This window comes from Kryptolebias marmoratus, linkage group LG4 (assembly GCF_001649575.2).
Source record: "Kryptolebias marmoratus isolate JLee-2015 linkage group LG4, ASM164957v2, whole genome shotgun sequence".
In the NCBI taxonomy this organism is placed as follows: domain Eukaryota; kingdom Metazoa; phylum Chordata; class Actinopteri; order Cyprinodontiformes; family Rivulidae; genus Kryptolebias; species Kryptolebias marmoratus.
In genome coordinates, this window is record NC_051433.1 from 15,793,693 (window position 1) to 15,814,369 (window position 20,677).

Genomic DNA, 20,677 nt, shown 5'->3' on the forward strand with positions numbered 1-20,677 from the left:
AAAATTAAACGAAATAAACATTTGAAATATATGAGTTTGTATGTAATGTATGAATATAATATACAAGTTTCACTTTTTAAATGGAATTACTGAAATCAATCTACTTTTTCATGATATTCTAATTTTATGACCAGCACCTGTATTTATGATAATATTTTAGGATCATCCAGACTGGACCTGCAGAAACGCTGTACTGCTTTATTCTAAACATCCAAGTTTATCATATTTTAAATAAAACAAACTGTATTTATAAGTCACTTTATTTAGAGTAAGAACTAAATGTATAGGATTGTAAAAATATATTATAACACACATTTTTTAACTACTTATAACCTTTCTAATACACAAACAACCTATTAATCAGAAGAAAAAAATCTAACACCTAAAAGGCCACAGTCAATTTACAATAAAATGAACCACCTAATGACTTAAAAGCCTGCAGTGTGTGTGTTTCTGTTCCTTTTGCAGTTGGTGTTTCTTCACTTTAGGTCAGCTGAAACATCCAAGTTAATGTTCTTTACTGATAAAATATTTCCCTCAAGTGTCTCATTATACATTTGAAAATAACCTTACGCACGTACAGCCAAGCACTCGCTTTGAAAACACTGAACAGCTACACGTAAAAACACAGAGTATAAAACTGAATCTATGTATTAGATGCAAAGCAGGTTCACAAACTCAACCCTGTTGAGTGTGAAAGTGCAGAATTCCTGAATGGATCTCAGTCGTTGGCTCAGTGATGGACAAACAGAACAGGATGCTGGTGGAGCAGCTCTGTTTTTATGGCTGATTGAACCCAAACTGTACGACTGAGAGGACGTGGCTGTGGACCCTCGGAGCAAGTCTCAAATATCTTACCAAGGAACGCTGTAAGAGCAGCAATGTAAAACGTTTGGACAGACTCAGGGAAACGACGTAGAGACCAGCAGCAGGGTTGTAAAGTTGGGATAACAAACGTGTTCCTGTGCTGGAGCGAAATAAATCCAGGCTAATTCTTCCCTTTTTCAAGTCGTGTGTTGACTTCAGTCCCGTCCTTGTCCAGTGAGCTGAAGCAGGAAGCTGAACAGGTAGATAATGTCCAGGTAGAGGCAGAGTGTGGCAAAGATATACTCCTCTGGACTTATGGTGTAGCGCTTGTTCCCCAAGAGCAGCTGGGTGTCGAAAGCCAAGAACTGTGGCGAGAGAGGAAACAAGTCAGGGTAAAAAGCTGCAAAAAGACTTCCAGTCATGGAGGAAAGAAAGACCACCTGCTTCAATTCCAGGGTTTTACCTAAGAAAAATGATCTGGTTTTAACCAGGTTCTAAAATTATTCAAATCTAACCTCAAGTGTTAAAACAAATACATTTTCATGTCATTAAACAAAAACAGAACCAAAATAGAAAATCTCTGAAAAACTAAGTCCCCCCTGGGATTCAGGAGCTTGTAGAACCACTTCAGCAGCAGTGACTTGAAGTAGTTTTCTGTCTGACTTCATCAGTCTCTCACAACATTTTGCAGGAATTTTAGCCCACTCTTCTTTACAAGATTGCGTCAGTTCATTGAGGTTTGTGGGAATTCGTGTCTGCACAGCTCTCTTCATGTCCCACCACAGCCTTTCAGTCAAGTTGAGGTCTGGACTTTGACTGGACCAGTGCAGCACTTTGAGTCTTTTCTTTTTTACCCGTTCTGTTGTAGAGTTGCTGCTGTGTTTGAGATCATTGTCCTGTTTCATCCCCCAGTTCGGTTCAAGATTTAGCTGTTGGACAGATGGCCTCACATCTGACTCTTGAATACTTCTGTAAGAGGAGCTCATGATCGACCCAGTGACTGCACGGTGTCCAGGTTCTGTGGTTGCAAAACAAGCCCAGATCATCGCCCCTCCACGAGGTGTTGGCGCTCATATGCTGGGCTTGGTTTTCATCAAACATGGCGCTGTGCATTACGGGTTAATGTCTCTACTTTGGACTCATCTGTCCAAAGGCTGTTGATGCAGAAGTCTGGTCCTGATGAAACCTAACAAACCTAAGTTGTGCTGACATTTGTTTTTGAAAGAAGACAAATTCTCCTGCAGACAAACAAGCCAAACTTTAATCCTTCCCAGACTGATGGGCGGGTTAACACACATCTGTATGCTCCACAGCAGCGAACTGCCAAAACTCCTGGCTTTGTAGAGGTGCTGATGGTGATCAGTTCATCAATACCATCTGATCAGCAGCACCTGGATGCTACTTTCCCTCTTAAACCCTGTAGAATCAGCAAAGGTGGATTTAGTTTCCCACACCAAGCTTTTCCAGTTTGTGTGTTTTTGGATACTTGAGGTCAGGTTTGAATAATTTAAGAACTATTTTTATTATGCCCTGATTGGTAAAACTATAGCTGACTTTCTTTTCCCCATGACTGCATGTGGACAGTCTTATACACGTCATATCCATGCTTTTAATTCTCACCCACCAGAGTAAAGAGGATGGCTCCTATCACAGAATAGATGGCGTGCAGCCAGGGAACCTGCGGCGCAGAGTAAAATTCATTACAAAACATAGTTAAGAAGGGGAGCAGCGTGCTAATTTAGGCAAGCCGAAGCAGCGTGAGATTATCTGCTCCAGATTTATCCCGTCTCTTAGTGAGCCGTGTCTGAGCACAGGCAGCAGCACCTGAGGCTTTAATCTGCAACTGTTGTTTAGCTCATCATTAACCTCGGCTAATTTGGTCTGCTTCTGGAGGGCGTCCAGAATGAAGAGAAGAAGGCGTGAACTCACATATCCGAAGGGGACGACGATGGAGAGGGTAATGGCACAGAGGAGCATGACCATGCACAAAGAAAACAGGACGCCCTGGCAGGACGTGACGTCGATCTGCAACAGGACATTTAGAGTCATCTCATGAGGTTCCTGCTGTTGTGTTTTTTAAAAAATGAGTTGAAACTGTGTTTTGTTTTTTTTTGTTTTTCTCCCCACCTTGCTCTGGAAGCTGAAGATGGTGACAGAGAGACACACCAGAGCTGTGATTCCCAGACACAGCAGCACCGACTTGGTGTTGTAGAAGCTGCACGAAGCACAAACATTTCTGTTAAACAACTAAAAGTCTCACGCAGATCAATACAAGCGTCTGCAAGCGTCCTTTACCTCGAAAGAAAGCCCATCATAAAGGCCATGCTCAAAGTCTACGAGGAAGAAAACCCCAAAAAGAAACAAACTTCAGTTTTATATAAACGAGACAAAACAAGTTAGCACTGGTTTCTGTATTAAACACTGCAGAATACTCACAAAAATCACCAACAGAATGATGTTCCAAGGAAACTGCCTCCTGTTCAGGTAGAAGGGGAAACATTTATTACACACATTTAAACAAGATTAAAGCAGTTCATTTATCTGGCAGAGAGGGTTTACCTGAGGTCTCCACAGCAGGACAGGGCAATGTAGGTGCTGAAAAACATCAGGCTGAAACAGTAACAGACGTTAAAACATACAGAAGTACAACAAGCAGTGGCGTTTGAGATGTAAAAATGTGTTTTTCCTTACTAAGAAGCCGAGTACAGCCCGGGATGAGTCTGAATGTAAAACCTCACAGGTGCGCTGAAAAAAACAAAAGCAGCCGAAACATTTAAACATTTAATTATTAGTTGTTTAAAACTAACGGAGCTCATATCAGATTTACTTCACACTGAAGATGAGCAAAAAGAAGAAAAAGAAAAAAGTTTACCAAAAGGTGAAGAGACAAACAATCCCTACGGTCACAAAGAGCTGGAGCATCAGGATGGCATAAACCTGCAGGACGGACAGGAACATCAGTTTAATATTGTTTGCTGTTCTTTCTGAACATATTGTTTTCCTGTTTTTTTATTATTTGTTTTAGCAAACTTTCTTCTATTTTAGCCACTCATATATCAAAACATTCAGCTCATTCAGGAGATGGGCGCTGTGACTTTTGGTTTTTATAACTTTGATACTTTTCATAATCTTTATGAAGAGAATGAATCTTTTGCTACTCTTAGCTAAAAGCTACTGTTCTGCTACATTTAACTTTCAGCTTTGAATCTGCTACCTTTAGCTTCTATCTGGCCTTCTGATGCTTTTAGTTTGCCTTTTTGCTACTTTAGCTTTTAGCTAGACTTTTTGCTGCTTTTTAGCCTTTAAGTTGTTTTAACTTTATCTAGCATGTTACTACTTTTAGCTTTTAGCTACCCTTTTGCTACTTTAGCGTTAAGCTAGACTTGCTACATTTAGCAAACCCTTTGCTACTTTTATCTTTTAAATAACCTTTTGCTGCTTTTAGCCTTCAAGCTTGTTTTTTTACTTCAACTGGCCTTTTGCTACTTTTAGCAAACCCTTTGCTACGTTTAGAAAGTGCTGTGTTACGTTTAGCCAGTGATGTAACAACTCAGTTTCAGCTCCTTCAGCAGAGCCACTCAGCACTCAGCATTCAGGCTGTATCTTCAGAGAAAAGGCGCTTCCTGTCACCTTCCTGATGAACGTCCTCCTGATGGTCTTGTCGTCCCAGGCGAACTGAGCCTCCATCTCATCATAACCTGGAAGCAGCAAACTTTATGTTCAGAAAGCATGGCCACCAGCGAGGCTTAAAGTGAGGCTTTTTATTTGTTCAAAGTAAAACAATGCAGGCAGAATCTGCTGAAGAAGAGCACGGACTCAGTACTGAAATAAAATAATGGGTTAGATGATGAGGAGGGCGTTCTTCTCACCTGCTGTTGCCTCCTGATAGGTGGGAGGTTCGTTGTCAATGCTCACCTGCTGGAGCACAACCAGAGACAGAAGGACCATTAAACTCTTCCCCCACCTCTGTAAAGATCTATATTTCCTTTTTCAAATTAATGCTTTAGTAGCTGAACTGTTGACTAGTTTTGGAAGCAGAGCAGCTGTCATTGTTTTGTTTTTTTTCATTTGAAAGGATTACAGTCAGCATGAATCTATACATGTTGGAGCTGTAGAGCAGAACAATTCAAACCTTACCTTTGACTTTTTCATGATTCTTTTGTCCTTTTATTTGTCCTCTCTTGTGCCGACGCTGAGGAGGAGTGCCAGAAGGTTCCCGGTTCTGGTGTTTAATGAAAGTATGGGTTCAGTTTGGTTCCTGGGACTCAGAAACCCGCTGACGGTGTGAGTCCAGACGCTGCTGCCGCACAAGTCGGTGCTCTGAATTTGTGTGCGGATTACTCAGCTTTATAGGCCTCAGCTTGGTTAATCTCCCTCTAACCCTGATCCCTCCACACACACACACACACACACACACACTGGCTCCAGCTCTCTCCAGAACAGTGATTTCAGACCCGGCTCATTTCCATCCCTCTGCTTCAGCTTCAGGCTGCGGAACGATTCAGCTGATGTTGAAGCACGTTATCCAACAACTTTAATCCACTATGGTGGAAAATGAACCTCAACAAAGTCAGGGAAATGTCTGATTATTTATTTTATGGATTATTATTTTGTAACAGTAATAAATAAATAAATAACATTTGCATTTTTCCCAAGCTAGAAAAAAGATAACTATACAATTTACAAAATAACTTGAAAGCTTAGTTTAACATATGTCTAAATGTAATTTTTAATTTCAGCCTAATCAAATAAAATAGATTTCTTTTATTTATTATTTAGATGTTTCCATGTACCTCTGGTGTTTTGTCATGATTAAAACTGAGTTTCCTTCAGGTCCTTCACATGACAATCATCACTGTTTAATCTGTTTTATTTTATTCATCCTTTTAATTTATTGTGCTCAGTAGTTGTGTGTTGGTTTGTTGTTGTTTATCATTTGTTAAACACTTTGGGCTAAACTCTGCTGTAAGAAAACTGTTTCAGAGATGAAATTTGACTAAATAAGAAAGTTAGAAACTCTGTGAGAACTTCTGGAATTATATTCTTTAAGATTTAACAAGTTTGTTGAACTTCAGAGTCAGAGTTTGGTATTTGTCAACTCTTGACATTTGCAGAACAAAATGAGTAAAAAACAAATGTAGAGATGAATGAGAATGACATGAGAGCAGCTGAACAAAGCAACAGATAGATTTGTGTCTGTTTTTCTTTGTTTATTTGTTTGTTTGAGCAAGTAAACATATGACCTCACCTTTTTATGTAAGGAGCTGCTTTTGTAACGGGCTAATGAGCAGAAAGTTAAGTTGATTATGGAGCACCTGTAGGGATTTCCCAGCATGCGTTCCCCTTTAATCTGCTTTTACGTGTCTTTATCGTAAAGCTATATTTAAACCAGAACTAAATCAGGAAGAATTTCTCACAGAATATGTGTAAAAATGTGCTTGAATTGACTGTTTATTTAAATTAGTGATATGTGAATAAATGAGACAGACGACTTAGAGAACCCACATGATGACCCAATGTGACTTTATAATGTACATGTGAGAAGAAAACAATCGTCCTAACAACTGCAGTAGCAGATTTAGTCCTCTTGGGGGCAAAAGAAACTGTCCAAAAACTTGGAACCGTCTATTTGCTGTAATGACCACTAGATGACACCAAAGGGCTGAGAAACGGTCAGTTTGTGGCCTTCAAAAGCTGTGAAAGCAACTTTATTCCCCAAGAACAACCCATTATAGATCATTTTAAAACATATTTCCTTTATTTTACTGATAAAGGTTGTATGAGAGGACTTTTTATGACCAAATACCCACATTTGATATGTGTAGCTTGATCTGAAACTTCATATATAAAGTGAAAATTCAAAACTCCTGAATCAATAGTTTGTGGAATGATCTTTTTTTAAAATTATTTCTTGTGTTTGTAATTTGAAGTTTAAAATCAAAGTACAAAAGGACAAAGGGACAAGCTAAAGTTGATGAAACTGCTTTAAATGAATGTTTAATTGATGGTTAATTGCCAATTAATTCTTACGGATCTTTAACAAACAAATCTTGTGGTGAGATAGTTAGCTTCTTTGTTCCCTCTTATTTGCTTATGACTTGTCTGCAATTATCTATAATTACTGGGTGTGTAGTATTCTAAATGCTGAGGCTGTTAACGTAGTTGTAGCTCTTGTTTTATGACACACTAAATGTTCTGGCTCAGAACAATCTGTGTCATTAACAGATCTTTCCAACATGCAATAATTACACCCACCAAGGCAGCATCGTAAAGCCTGACACTCCCATGGTGACCTGAATCTGTCTGGTATGACAGATGTGGTACCGGTGTATCCGAGATAAAACAATTTAAAGCTGCTTCCTGCTGCTGCCGGTGTCCAGGAGGTGGCAGAGAGGGGGGACCTTTAATGTGATCCATAAAACTGACTGTGGCAGAACGCCACCTGGGACCAGAATATCACTGCTGAGAACAGCCAGTACTTTCTCTCAGGCTGTGATGGGAATATAAACTGAAAAGTGAGCTGCTTTTCTTTTCCCTTTTTCTGTGCTCGGTACAATGTGCACCCTCAGACGCAGTATTACTAAGGCAAAATTAGATGAGCTAAATCTGCATAAATCAATAAAGTCAGACATAATGGCCCCGAGGAGACTGCAAATATGAACGCGAGTCTGTGCGGAACTCACGCCAGCTCATTTAAAAACCGAGACAAAAGCCAGAGATTCGTGATGTGGACTTATTGAGGGCAGAGATGCTGTTTATAGAAACCATTTCCCTATTTAACCTGCAGCCCGACTGTCCTTTTACTGGCATGTTTGCATCAGTTCCCTCCTCTAGAAAAATGTCACTCTGCTCTTTTGTCCAAGAATATCACCTCATATCGACGGAAATGTGACAGTCACTTGTTACCCCTTTCAAAGATCAGGTCATGTTCCTTGTTAGCACAAAAAAAGAGGAAAAAAAGAGGAAAAAAAAAAAAGACCACTAATAGCTCTCAGACCTGAAGTGTGATTGGCTGATTGCGTCAGTTGCTAGGTAACAGATCTATGGTATTGCCAGTGCATCACGGTAAAGAGGAAAATGAAGGAGCAGAAGCAGGAATGCTATGTGATATCATTTAATAGATGTAATTCTATGTCATAACCATGAACATTTACAAAATGTACACAAAGCTGATGATCGTTAGGCGATAGGTTTCTCTCAACTCTTCGAATTAAAAAGCTCATACTCATGAGCACATGACTGAAATGCTTTTGTTTGTTTTGTTTTGTTTTGTTTTAAATCTCTTTGCAGTGTACAGAGGAGTCATATACCATAATTCAATTTACACATCCGAAAATCTGCAAACTAGCAAATCCAGCTATAATGATTATATACAAAATATATACAGAACAACTTTATACCCATTCAAACCTGGTCTAAAATGACCCATATTTTCTCCCTGAATACACGTATTTTTTAAAAATATCAAACATATCTCAATCACAGATGGGTGATTTCATTAAAGATTTTTTCCACATGGTAACATGTTGTGAAAATAGCTTCTTTTCTTTTCTTTTTTTTTTTTAAACAGCTCTAACTGTATGTTAGAAAAAGCTATTGCTATATTGTTTTCATATAAATTTATGAGTTTTTACATATGGAAAGTGTCTTTTTACTCTTGTAGCAAGAATGTACAATAAGAAGTCACTATTGGTTAAGTGTTTTTGTTTAATCTGTGCTTTCTTCTTGTTAGCTTTACGAGGTGAGACAAAGATTCGGCTTTTTGGTCTTCAGAACAAGAACGTTTGACAAACGTCAGGAGGGAGAAGTGGTGGTTTGACACTGACTCAAAAGGAAAAAAAAACCAACAAACAAACAAAATAAAAAACCTAATTTATTTCTTTTTCAGTCCAACTGGAAGCAAATGGATGAGAGCTCCACCTCCTGCTGCGCCATGTTCTTCTCTGGTAGTTTTCCGGCAATTTTGTCTTTTTTTCATCACACTTTCCCCCAAAATGAGCTCTCCATCATGCAGGGAGGTCAGTGTGCTGAACGTAGGCAAGCCGGGCTCGCGTTAGGAGCGAAAGCAGAAACCCCGTGAAGCTGCGAGGACATCGGCACGCTCAGGGGTCGATGCGGAAAGCTAACAGCTTGTCCGAGTGTTGGTTGTTCAGAGTGCGCAGGTCCGGTAGGCGCAGCAGCAGCTTCGGGAAGAGCGTGCTGTCGTCCGGCCGGCGACTGGTGATGAGAGAACGCAGGGCTTTTATTAGGTTCTCCTGCAGCTGCTCCACAGCTCCCACCTCCACCACACCAGAGCGGTCTGGGGGGAAAACGAAAAGAACAAAAGTAAAGATTAGGAACAAGGAAAAGCGCGTGGCTGCATACAAAGCGCTTGTGTGCGTGTCTTACCTGCAGACACCAACACAACAGCCATAAAAAGAGCCATCTCGTCCTGCTCCAGGCCCAACGAGCCCAGCTTCTCGCTGAAGTCGAACATGGACTCCAGCAGGGAGCCCATGCCGAGGGCCCTCAGCGACGGCAGCGAGTACGTCTGTCCGTTCAGGAAGGTTACCGTCCTCTCCTTGGGTTCGAACAGCGAGCAGAACCTCACCATGAGAACCTGTGGGCAGAACGAAAGCAGGTCAGCATCCGACACTGGAGACCTTCTGTCCCACCGACCACATTCTGCTCGACTGGACTTCTTTACCTGGAAGGTGCCAGATTTGAGCAGCATGACCTGATCGTGCTGGCTCAGCATTTGGAAGCCAGGGATGCTCTTGGCGAACTCCACCACCTCTTTAACAGCGGGGGTGAAGCACTGGGAGAAAGATTCCCACACCTCCTGACTGGAGCGACTGGCTGGAGCCACGGGACATGAATTAAGAGGGCAAGCCTGCAGGAAACAGAGAAATGAGAAGAAGAGAAGCGTTATGCTGATGTTATTTGAACACTGGATAGAATTATTGGAGAAGGACTCAAAGGGGATGTAAAAAGACTCACTAGGACTTTGGCGCCTCCATTGAGCTTCCAGGGGCAGGAGGTTTGGTTCTGGAAATCCCTGTTTGGGACGTTATTCTGATTGGTTGAAAAAGTCTGAGGTGAAATGTTTCCAGTGACGGGGCACTGATTCTGTTTGGAGGAGAAGGCGAACTTGTCCACATTCGTGTTTGAAGAGCTTTCGTTGTTGCCGGGCGCAACAGGGAAGTTCGTGGGGTCGTGGTAGCTCGGCGTCAGATTGTGCTGCGTCTGGGACACGGGGCCTTCTTGCGCCGCCGCGCCCGGGAAGGACGGAGGGCTGAGGCTCCTCCTTCGGGCGGCCATCTTGAGGGGCTTCTCGTCGCTGCGGTAGGGCTGCAGTATGGCCCCGACGCCCGCCCGGTTCTGTGGACTGCAGGGAGCGTCGGAGGGTGAGGACACCTCCATTTCCATGGAGGCTGATTCGTTCAGGCTGTTCATGTAGCTTTGCATCTCATCCAGAAGTCTCTGCTTCTCCCGCTTTGGAATACGCCCAAAACGCACAGCTGAGGAGGAGAACAAGCAGAAGAGGGCATCCTCTGTTAGCATCGCTGTTGACGCCTCACTGGAGGCTCTTTAACACTCATGTCCTGAAAATGTCCTCACAATTTTTGCTCTAATGTGCACTCTAAAACTCAACTCAACATCATAGGTGTTACACCACAGAGCCGATACTAAAACCATCCTTCATTTTCCTCCTCAGCCTCTCCAAGCCCTTCAGTTCTGTGCCTTCATCGACAGTCCTATTTATAGTATACTGTATGCTACCCCCCCCCCTCCCCATTTCTCCATTTCAGATGAGCGTGGAAGTGGGTCACTGGGTCACGAGCGCTGAACCTGCTGACATTAGTGAAGCGACGGATTGAACAATCGGTGGGAAAGGTTGAAGACACAGGTGCGAGGCGTGAAAAGGCGAAAGGTGGACAGAAAAGGTTGATGAGAAATTAACTCGCCAGTAAAAGTGAAATACAAGGTGTAGATAAAAGGGGACGCAGGAGGAAGAATAAGAAAAGATGCGTCTATGTGAACAATTCAGAAAAATGAGAGCATGATAAATAGGCTGCAGTTCGATGAATCTGCAGATAATTCTTCATTTTCTCTCTCTCTGTGGCTTTTTTGGGTCAACTAAATATATGTACTCAGGAAAACATGATTTATTATCACCTAGTTTAGCAATGCCCAAGAGGCTGAAGTGCTGCAGGGGAAGTGCTGCAGAAGGGCAGAGTCGCTGGAATAATAATATTCTCATTTACAGACAAACCATGGAGGGATTCATGATTAACAGCATGGGATCACGATGATTCTTTGGGAAGACTGTAAACCACAGCAATCACAGGAGACAATCAACAGCTTTGTGTCCTAATTTTCAAAATAAAGTATTTTTCTTTTTGCTGTTTTCTCCGTGACTGATGACAACTGGGACTCTCGGGCTTCTTTCGCAATAAATCAGATGAGGAATGGACCGGAAAAAAAAGGAAGAAGGGTAGGACAAAAGGACAAGCAAGAAAAGAGGATAAGGAGGAAAATACAATCCTAATTCTAAAACAGCTGAGATGTTGTGTGAAATGTAAATGAAAACAGAATGCAGTGATTTGCAAATCTCAGAAACCAACTATTTTATTCACAGTGGAACATAGTGAACTTATCAAATATTTAAACTGTACCATTCTTAGGAAAAAAAAGGTAACTTTGAATTTGATGGCAGCAACACATCTCAAAAAAGTTGAGGCAGGTGAAGCATCCATCTATGGTGCTCATTTATGGCTTCTTCTTTGTATGATAGAGCTTTGTCCAACATTGATGGATGGCACAGTAAACTGTGTTTACAGACAATGATGTGTGGAAGTGTTCCTGAGCTCAGGCAGTGATGTAAAAGAGTCAAACCTGTTTTAATGTAGCGCTGCCTGAGGGCCTGAAGGTCACAGGCACCCAGTCATGACTTTCAGCCTTTTGTTCTTCGAGCTCAGACACTGCTCTGGATTCTTGAAATGTTTGGTGACATTATGAACTGTAGATGGTGAGCTTTTCAAAGTGTTCCCAATTTTCTTTTGAGGCACATTATTTTAGCATTGTTCCACAATTTTTAGATGCAATTCTTTGCAGACTGGTGAACCTCTGCCTTTACTTCTGAGCCATTCAGCCTCTTTAAAATGCTCTTTATTCCCAGTCCTCTTACTGAACTGTTGCCAGTTCACCTTATGTTAACCTTATGTTAACCTTATGTTAACCTCATGTTAACCTCATGTTAACCTCATGTTAACCTCATGTTAACCTTATGTTAACCTAATGTTAACCTTATGTTACACAACATCTCAACTGTTTAAGAATTAGGATTGTATTTTCTTTCTTATCCTCTTTTCTTGCTTGTCATTTTATCCTATCCTTCTTCCTTTTTTGTTGCCAGTTAACATAACTCTTTGCAAAATGCTCTTCACGATATAGTCTTTTGTTGCCCCTGTCCCTGCTTGTCTGAGATGTGTTGATACCATCAACTTCAAAATCACCTTATTTTTTTCATAAAACCTGTATAATTTCTTAGTCTGAACACTGACTTGTTTACTATGTACCACTGTGAATAACATGAGATTTGCAAATCATTGCACAACGTTTTTGGAAATGGGGTTGTACACATTAATAACAGATCTGTGCAACCCTGCATTACGTTTATCGATATCCTTTTCCACAGTGCCAAACTAAAGTGAACTAAATCTAACTTATGTTTCAGTTTCCTGTCTCTTACCATCTCTGGACATGCCCACCGAGAGGCACTTCTTAAAGCGGCAGTGCTGGCACCGGTTCCGGTTCATGCGCATGATGAGACAGTTTTCGTTCTTCACGCACATCTTGTAGTGGATATTCTGCTGAATGCTGCGTCTGAAGAACCCCTGCAGGCGGAAAATAAGCAGAAGGTGAATAATGGCTTTGAAGTGGGTCTTTAGTCGCCGCGCGCCTGTATTCTCGCCGGGAAATAAAAAGACGCGAAATGAGATGATGTTTTTCTTGTCTCACCTTGCAGCCTTCGCAGGCATGCACTCCGTAATGGAAACCAGATGCAATGTCTCCACACACCTTACATAAAAGCACCATACCGCCGGTCTCTGAGGAAGAGGCACACATGCATTGTCAGACGCTGGAATCAATACGATGAGCAGTAAACAAAGAGGAGAGCAGGGACAATGTGAGTACTTACTGGTGAACGTGCCGGTGAAACCACAAGGCCTTTTGGCCGCTGTGGGATGGCCGTAGGTCCCTGATGAAACCGTCGTAATTTGGGCAGCTGGAGCACTGCTCACCTCAGGAAACTGAAAGACCATTTTTGGGGAGACGGTCCCCGCCCCATGTTCCCCTCTCTGCTTCAGGACCCCAATCTCCTGAAAGGAGGCCCCCTCAGGGGACGAGGGCTGCGAGTGGGAGGACGGCGACTGGGTCTGGTATCCGCTCGAGGGGCTGCCAGGACTCGGACTGGAGCTGCCAGACGAGCCGGCGTACAGGATGACACCACCTGGGGGAAGACAGAGACACAAAAAGTCTTCATCTTTATCTAGGCCAGTGTTCACACGCAGCATTTAAGTGAGAGTGTCGGGGTTGAGCAACGTGTTTGCTCAGTGAGCTTACTTGGCAGACAATCAAGAAGACAAACAAAACTGTGACCATACTGGGACAACTGCAGTCTGATCCGATGAATAATTAAAAAAAAATGTTGTGGCTAGAACATCAACAGCCCTGACCTGAATATTTGTGTAAAGGCTGTAAGACTTGAGTATCTAGAATCACAACAGACAAGCACATCTCGATTGTGTTTAATCTCAGAAACACAATTAAAAATTGTTTAATCTGTATAAGCTCCCAGAACCCCACTGAAGAATGTAATTTGAATAATTAAAGCTAATCTGAGTAAACACTCTTATCTGTTGGACAAACCAGCCAGCTTCCACCCACAAGTTAGTCACAACATTTGCTTGGTTACAGAACATTATCTCAAACATATGGTTTTTTTAAGAGACAGTTCAGATCTTTTAAAGTGGGGTTCCGTGGAGAAGCTACCTGTTGTAGGTACAGACACAAATAAATTTATTGGCACCCTTACAGCTCTTTGAGACAATGCTTTATTTCTTGTGAAAAGCAGTTCAGTTAAAAGCAATTATCTGTTGTTTATCTGCATGCCATCGGTATGTGATAAACACATAAAATGGGGTAGTTTGGTTTCACTGTGTTACTGAACATGGACCAGAGAAATCAAAGGTGAGAGGAGCTCAGAAAGAAGATTATAAATGTCCATGTTAAAGCTAAAGGCTACAAGACCATCATCCAAGCAGCTTCACGTTCCTGTGACCACAGTTGCCAATATTACTAAAAGTGTAATGTTGATGGGACTGCAGCCAACCTCCCAGGATGTGGACAAAAGAAGAAATACAACCCCAGGTTGATCAGACGGATAGCGCGGATGATAGGAAAAAAAAGAGACAAGCAAACCACCCAAAATCATTCAAGCTAAACTCCAAGATCAAGGTACATCGCTTCCTGAACTCACCATCTGTCACGTTTTGAATCATAATGGGCTCCATGGGAGAAGACCCAGGAGGGCTCCACTACTGACAGAAAAACACAAAAAAGCCAGACAGGGATTTGCCAAAAATCCACGTTGACAAGCCCCAAGGTCTGGCTCCAGTCACATCCTTTGTGTTTTTGTGATCATTGTGGATGGGAACCAACAAATTTACCTGCGTCTGTAGCTCTTTGAACAGTGGCAGTTTGGGGAAACAGAGTTTAGCTCTGATCAGATCGACGGGCTAAAGGCTAGTCCACTCTGGTGGAAATGATAGTTCAGCAACAAGTGCCCAAACTGCTTTTTACCTCAGCGGCAGTAATACCCTTGTAATGATGAACCACTGGATGAACCGCTATGAACGTTTTGAGATTGGAGTTGTTTTAAGATGGCAGCAGCACACTTTGGTCCTGGCCTTGGACTGGCCATTAGCTTGTCAATCCAGTCAAAACTAAGCTATTTCTCCAAACTGAGGTTGTTCAAAGAGCTATGTACAACAGGTAAGAGATTAACTGTTCACAAACCTACTACAGTGCCTCACTTTAAAAGACCTGAACTGTCCTTTTAAAGTAAATGTCTTGACTGCAGGAGCCTCCAGTGCATCAAATCAAACTATAAAGACTTGTGGAATAAGAAGCAGTTCACAGACCCAGTGTTATATCACAATACCTTCATACTTCGTGCCACAGATGCACCATTAACAAGCCTTTGTTTAGGGATGTCACATCAAATCGGAAATGCCCTATTACCCCTGAACGCCTCCCTCCCACTCCCTTTTGTTTTGCAGACGGCGTTCCTCCCCCCCACCCCACCCACCCCCTCCCTACAAGATGAATACACTGCCTCTCACGTGCAGCCAGCTCCCTGCCAGCTTGCTTTCAGGAACAAGTCTATTCTGCACTCCCTTTCTCCTGCTCCTCCTCCCTCCCATCCCCTCTCTGCCCTCCCCTCCCTTCCCTCTCTTTAGCTCTGGGCACGCATCTCTCCGCCAGCCACCTGACCAGGAGCTCACATGTACTCTTGACACAGTTCCCGCCTGGCTCACAAGGCTCTTTGCGCAGTCTCGTGCAGACAGCAGCAGCAGCAGCATAATGAGTGCAGGGGCAGATCACGTTTGGAACGGAGAGCGATGCATAATGCCGTGGCTACAAACAAACAGAGAGGGAAAAACAAGCTACCGGGGGCTGATTCATTCCTCTCAGGGATGACAAAGTCTGTGCAGAGAGAACCAGTCACGTTAAATAAACGCACGAGTAGGTGAAGACTCCCTAAATCTGCTAAATAAATAAAAAAATAAACAAGGTATTGTCAAAAGAATGATATATGTTATGTTTTTGTGCCTGGTTTGCAGATCCATCTTCATGCCAGAGGTATCTAATGTGCAAAATATGACATTTTACATACGCACATAGTACGTTCATTCAGAGTGTGAGTCACAGAGTCGGGCTGCCAAAAACGGTCACTTTACAACCTGTTCCACAGGTTTGAAACAGAAACTGTAACAGATTACAGCTCAACAGGTTTCTGCGGTCAGGCCTGACGGATAATTTGGGTCAGATTTGTCTGCAACAACAACATCCTCATACACAAAGTGATTCAGAGCACACTGCTTCTAAAGACCTTCAATAAGCTGTAAAAAAAAAAAAAAGAAAAAAAAAAGAGGGGGGTGCTATCTCGCCTCTTGTTCTTTCTCTCCTTGAGGAAACACGTGCTGCATTTTCTGTTTCGCTCTAAGCGCCTCCTCAAAGCACACGTGTCGACGCTGCGCTGCGAGGCTTTGGCGTGTCATGTGTGGCGGCAGCTCTGGTATTTGGACTCGCAGCGTGCACACGGATGTTACCTGTGCGACTTGCTGCTATGGTTGTGATTGTGTCTGTCACCTGCAGAGGCGTGACTAGATGACACGTCTACACATTCACAACCCCATCTGGAGTAAAAAAAAAAAATCTCCTGTTTTCAGACACTTCGTTGCTCCTTTCAGACAGGTGACAACGTGTGACCTGTGGATGCATATGAGGGTCACAAGAAGAACAGCACAAGCGAAGTGGCCCCTCCTTCTTCCAGTGGTCCTTTAAACATCGTCCCTTTTCCATGTGTTCCCACCTCCAGGCTTTATAAACATCCGTCCTCATGTCATGCCCAGGGGAGGCAAAGTCCCCCCCTCCTTAGCGTCGCTCAGCCTGTTCGCTCTCATGTGAACTCTCCCTCCTGTGCGTGGAACCATAAGCCTCCCTCCACGTGAAACAGCTGGCCCCGGGTCATGTGGCCATCGATGAGGAGCTATCAGGGACGACCACTCTCGTAATCACAAGAGTCACAATAGATATTGTGTTACTAAATAAGGGAAGGCGTCGCTGCATTTTAAAACTTTTGTTTGGAAACTCAAAGGATACAAGAGCCGACTTTCACTGGTTTTAGCAGATTTCTGTCGTTATCGAAGGCAAAGCGAGAATGTTTGTGTTTGTCCTAGCAGAATATCTCATGAATCAATGAGACTCTCAGCAAGTAGTCACTAGTTGAACATCGACAACTGATTAACTTTTGGAGTCAGTCCCATTCAAGATGGCCACCGCAGCAGAGAAATCTTATCCAATACAAAAACAGCTACAACTCAGTGAAAATTTACAGATGCTGAGCTACAATTTGGTGTGGTAGTAGCTGGGACTGATCCCTAGCTTGTACTCTGAGGGCTAACTAATCGTGGGAGAGCTGAGTTTGAACTACTGCAGTCAACCATGTCTGTCTGTTAGCAAAATATCTTGTGAACCATTGAGCATGTTTTAGCGAAAATGTTCAGAAATTAATCATTGGATGCGCATCTACAACTAAAACTGTCAGACTCAATCAAATTCAAGATGGCTGCCACAGCCAACTGGCATTAGAACTACTGGACGGATTTAACGAAACTTTCAGAAAGTAGTTATTGGATGTAAATCTAAAACCGATGAACTTCAGGAGACAACCCAGTTCAAGGTGGCCGCCACAGCCGACTGACCTTAGCCTGCATAAAAAACAGCTACAACTCGGTCAGTTTCACGGATATCGAGCTAAAGGTGGGTGTGGTAGTAGCTGAGAGTCATCCTCAACCACTGAGAGAACGGCCATTCTTTGCTTGGGTTCCAATGGAACCGGCACAGTCACACTCGTTTCCAGCACCAGCATGCTTCACAGTTACTGCGGTTCACCTTCACCCGGCAGAGCTGCGAGCTGCGAGCGCCATGCGCCGCTGACACCGAGCTGCCTTCACAGCTCACATACAATTCACGGAGATCGCCTATTAATGGCTTCGTCTTCAGTTCGACGGCTGTCGTACTGAGACGCAAGGTGGGCAATAAATAGAAACTTTGGTCAGGAGTTCTATTTGAGCTACGCCACGTGACTAGAGACCTACTTCTGCAAAGATAGCCAGTATCTGTAGGCAAAACAAACGTGAAAAACACGTCATTAAAAACAACTGAAAAACTGGCCTGATTAGTTGCCCTGCAAACAATTTTTGAAACTATCTCTGCCTCGGCTATAGGTGATAATATTTTGGCCCGTTTCTGTTTACCAGTCTGTCTGTTAGCAAAATATCTCAGAAAGTGCTGGGCAGATTTAGTTAAAGCTCCCAGAAAGTACTCGTAGGATGTAGGTCTACAACTAATTAACTTTTGAAGTCACCCTAATTTAAGATGGCCGCCACAGCTAAGCAACCTTAACACACAAAAATGGCTATAAGTCTTACAGCCACGAAGCTGAAATGTGGAGCGGTAGTAGCTGAGAGTCGTCCTCAGAGGACAGTAATAATAGTATTGATGGACTTTTTATCCACTTCTCTTTGCTATAAATATCTATTCCTGTGTCATACATAGTCATACAAACCTACGTGTTCGAAAAATAAATGTGAACCTTCCTTTTATTAAAACAAAGTGACGTATTGGCAAGAGGCTACTTTTTTGCTCTGCCATTCTTCAGTGTTTCGAGCTGATGTTGTGACACTTTACACCCTGAGACAGAAGAACCGGCGCACCACGGTTGGACATCCGAGTAAATCTGGGTTACAATGTCCTCCTGTCCCTCCTCCCTGTTCAGTTGTAAAACGAAACTTTGTTATCTGTTCTGAACTCGTCCAGCAGCCCCGTAACAGGAGCAGGAGAGAGGAGGCCGAGTCCCCCCCCTGCATCCACCACCACCACCATCTGACCCACTGACCAATCTATCTGCCAACAGAGAGGAATTCCCTGTGCGAGCGGAGCACACACATACACACACACACACCACCCACTGCAGAGAGAGGAAGGGGAGGGCTGCTTGCTCGGGAACATGCGCGGCACGTGGAGACCGAGGCAGGATCCACGTGCTGTCAGCTCGAGGCGGGGTGGCATTAAAAAAAAAGATCAGGCGGATGATTTGCAGCATCGTTCAACACAGACTCTGTTCAAGGACTTTGTCTGTTTAGGGATGTCTGAGCTGATATCAGAGTTCCTGGATTACTGTGACGCGTCCGGCGTTTTCAGGCCCAGATATGGTCTTTAGAGTTTAGAGAGGACATAGATACGTATCGATCACCGCGAATCGTGTAAAAGTATTGATAGGGATCGGCGTATCGGCGACACACATGAGGTTTTTAGCTGCCGGGTTCGGGCTCAGGGCTCGGGCAGAGTTAGGTGTTTACTCACCGCCCAGCTCTTGGGTTCGTGTGCGGATGGAAAACATTTTCACACCAGTGATTGTTTTGACCCAGTGGCCCTGACTGTTCCCACACATCCCTCTGCCTCCTCACGTGGTGGAAAAACAAAGTGATTAGAACAAAAACAACCGAGCGGAACTGATAAGCCGGGTCGAGGAGGCATTTTAAACTGTGCAACTCCTCCTGATGAACTGCTTGGAGTACATATATCAAAATGAAAGCACTCATGAGTGGTTTTTTTTCTTCTTCTTTCTTAAATAAGAAAGTGGGATAGTGTGGAAAGAGAACAGGGTGGGGGGGTGGGGGGGCGTTTTGGGTCGTGTGCTTCACGTGAGTTTGTTTACGTGGAGCGAATCGGAAGTCTGCAGCAAAAAGAGAGAGAAAAAAAAATGAAAGAAATTTGGCAAGAGGACTTCCCTCGATCGGCTCTCTCGCTCAAACCTATCTGCAGTCTGCAGCCCAGAAGCATCTGGCATCGCGCCACGTTCAGCTAAATTACAGTCCGAGGGAATGAAATGTTCCCCTTCCCTTTAAACACATCGCCGGTTCCACTCCGCTGAATATTTACAGAGGATTAAAGGAACATTCACAAGCGGCTACGGAACAAGATGTGACAAGAAATGTCATGACACGATACATCAGAAACGTATCGATATCACAATACACTGACATGTCAAAAGAGTCCAATAAATCACAGACAAATGTATATTTCACAATCAAACGGATTCACCACCACTCCCCTAAACGGCCATACATACATGCTGCAAGCATCATGATGACTGAAAATGTACAGCTGGTACCACTGTGGCAATATTCAACAATAATACTCAATTATTAGAGGTAAATAATACAAATACTTCCTTCAAAAATAGCAGATGAGGCCATTAATCTACCAGCTTTAATCAAAAAAAGAAAAAAAAAGCAACATTTAGTAGAGTGTGCTTACCTCCAGGACTGTTCTCCATGTTCCCTAGTGTTCTTCCTTCAGTAGGTTCTGTATGTTCTGTAGGTTCTTAGAGCTGCTGTTTGACACTCAGGACTCTGCTGGAAACAAGTGAACTACTCAAAGGCATAAAGAGGAGGAGTGCGTCCCAGAGAAGCACCTCAGGCATTGAGAGGAGAAAAAAAACTGTTGGCGATGAATAATAGTAGTAATAATAATAATGATGATAATAAAAGAGATGAAATCAGATCGGTTCTCCTTATCGATCCTTCCTTCAGATGCAGAGAGCTCCGTCTGTAAGGCTACACCTCTCTGATGCCACAGGCTGGGATATCAGTGTGTGTGTCTGTCTGTCGTCTGTCTCTGTGTGTGTGTGTGTGTGTTCCCAGCAAAACCATCATCAGAGTGGAAGTAGTTTAAACACTCCCCCCTCCCGCTCACACACATCAATGAGCAACACGCGTCCTAAAATAAGCAGCACGTTTTCAGGTGCCTGAGAAATGTGACCATTCCTTTTTTTTTTTTTTTTGTAAATGCCTCTGATCTGTGTCTGTGTGTCCCTGTTTGTTGATGTGTATCAGAAACGCAGCCTCCTCCTCCTCCTCCTCCTCCTCCTCTTCGTCACGCTGTGTGAAAACATCTCACCCCTCTCCTCCCCTCGCGCCCCCCCTCTCTCGCTCCCTTTTTTTTTTTTTTTTTTTTTTTTTTTTTTTTTTTT

The 20,677-nt window shown here is 43.2% G+C and overlaps 2 protein-coding genes across 3 annotated transcripts; both read right to left on the minus strand.

Moving 5' to 3' along the window:
* Positions 1–900: 900 nt before the first annotated feature.
* On the minus strand, positions 901–4,959 carry faim2b (Fas apoptotic inhibitory molecule 2b). Of its 2 annotated transcripts, none has more exons than XM_017415729.3 (12): positions 4,945–4,959; positions 4,677–4,725; positions 4,438–4,505; positions 3,680–3,744; positions 3,499–3,552; positions 3,367–3,417; positions 3,244–3,283; positions 3,103–3,140; positions 2,935–3,022; positions 2,737–2,832; positions 2,432–2,485; positions 901–1,172 (listed from the first exon to the last, which is right to left on the minus strand). In XM_017415729.3, exons 1-12 carry the CDS (start codon positions 4,957–4,959, stop codon positions 1,023–1,025), a joined length of 768 nt encoding a protein of 255 aa, XP_017271218.1. In that variant the 3' UTR covers positions 901–1,022. The 2 variants fall into 2 exon arrangements, with proteins under 2 accessions (XP_017271218.1, XP_017271219.1); XM_017415730.2 differs by having other exon boundaries at positions 1,023–1,172; positions 4,677–4,722.
* A 2,946-nt stretch (positions 4,960–7,905) lies between these two features.
* On the minus strand, positions 7,906–20,480 carry LOC108235787 (nuclear receptor subfamily 1 group D member 1-like). The gene is made up of 8 exons (XM_017416019.3): positions 19,963–20,480; positions 12,992–13,303; positions 12,811–12,899; positions 12,542–12,686; positions 9,787–10,307; positions 9,494–9,679; positions 9,196–9,406; positions 7,906–9,106 (listed from the first exon to the last, which is right to left on the minus strand). Exons 1-8 carry the CDS (start codon positions 19,979–19,981, stop codon positions 8,910–8,912), a joined length of 1,680 nt encoding a protein of 559 aa, XP_017271508.1. The 5' UTR covers positions 19,982–20,480; the 3' UTR covers positions 7,906–8,909.
* Between the last annotated feature and the right edge of the window lie 197 nt (positions 20,481–20,677).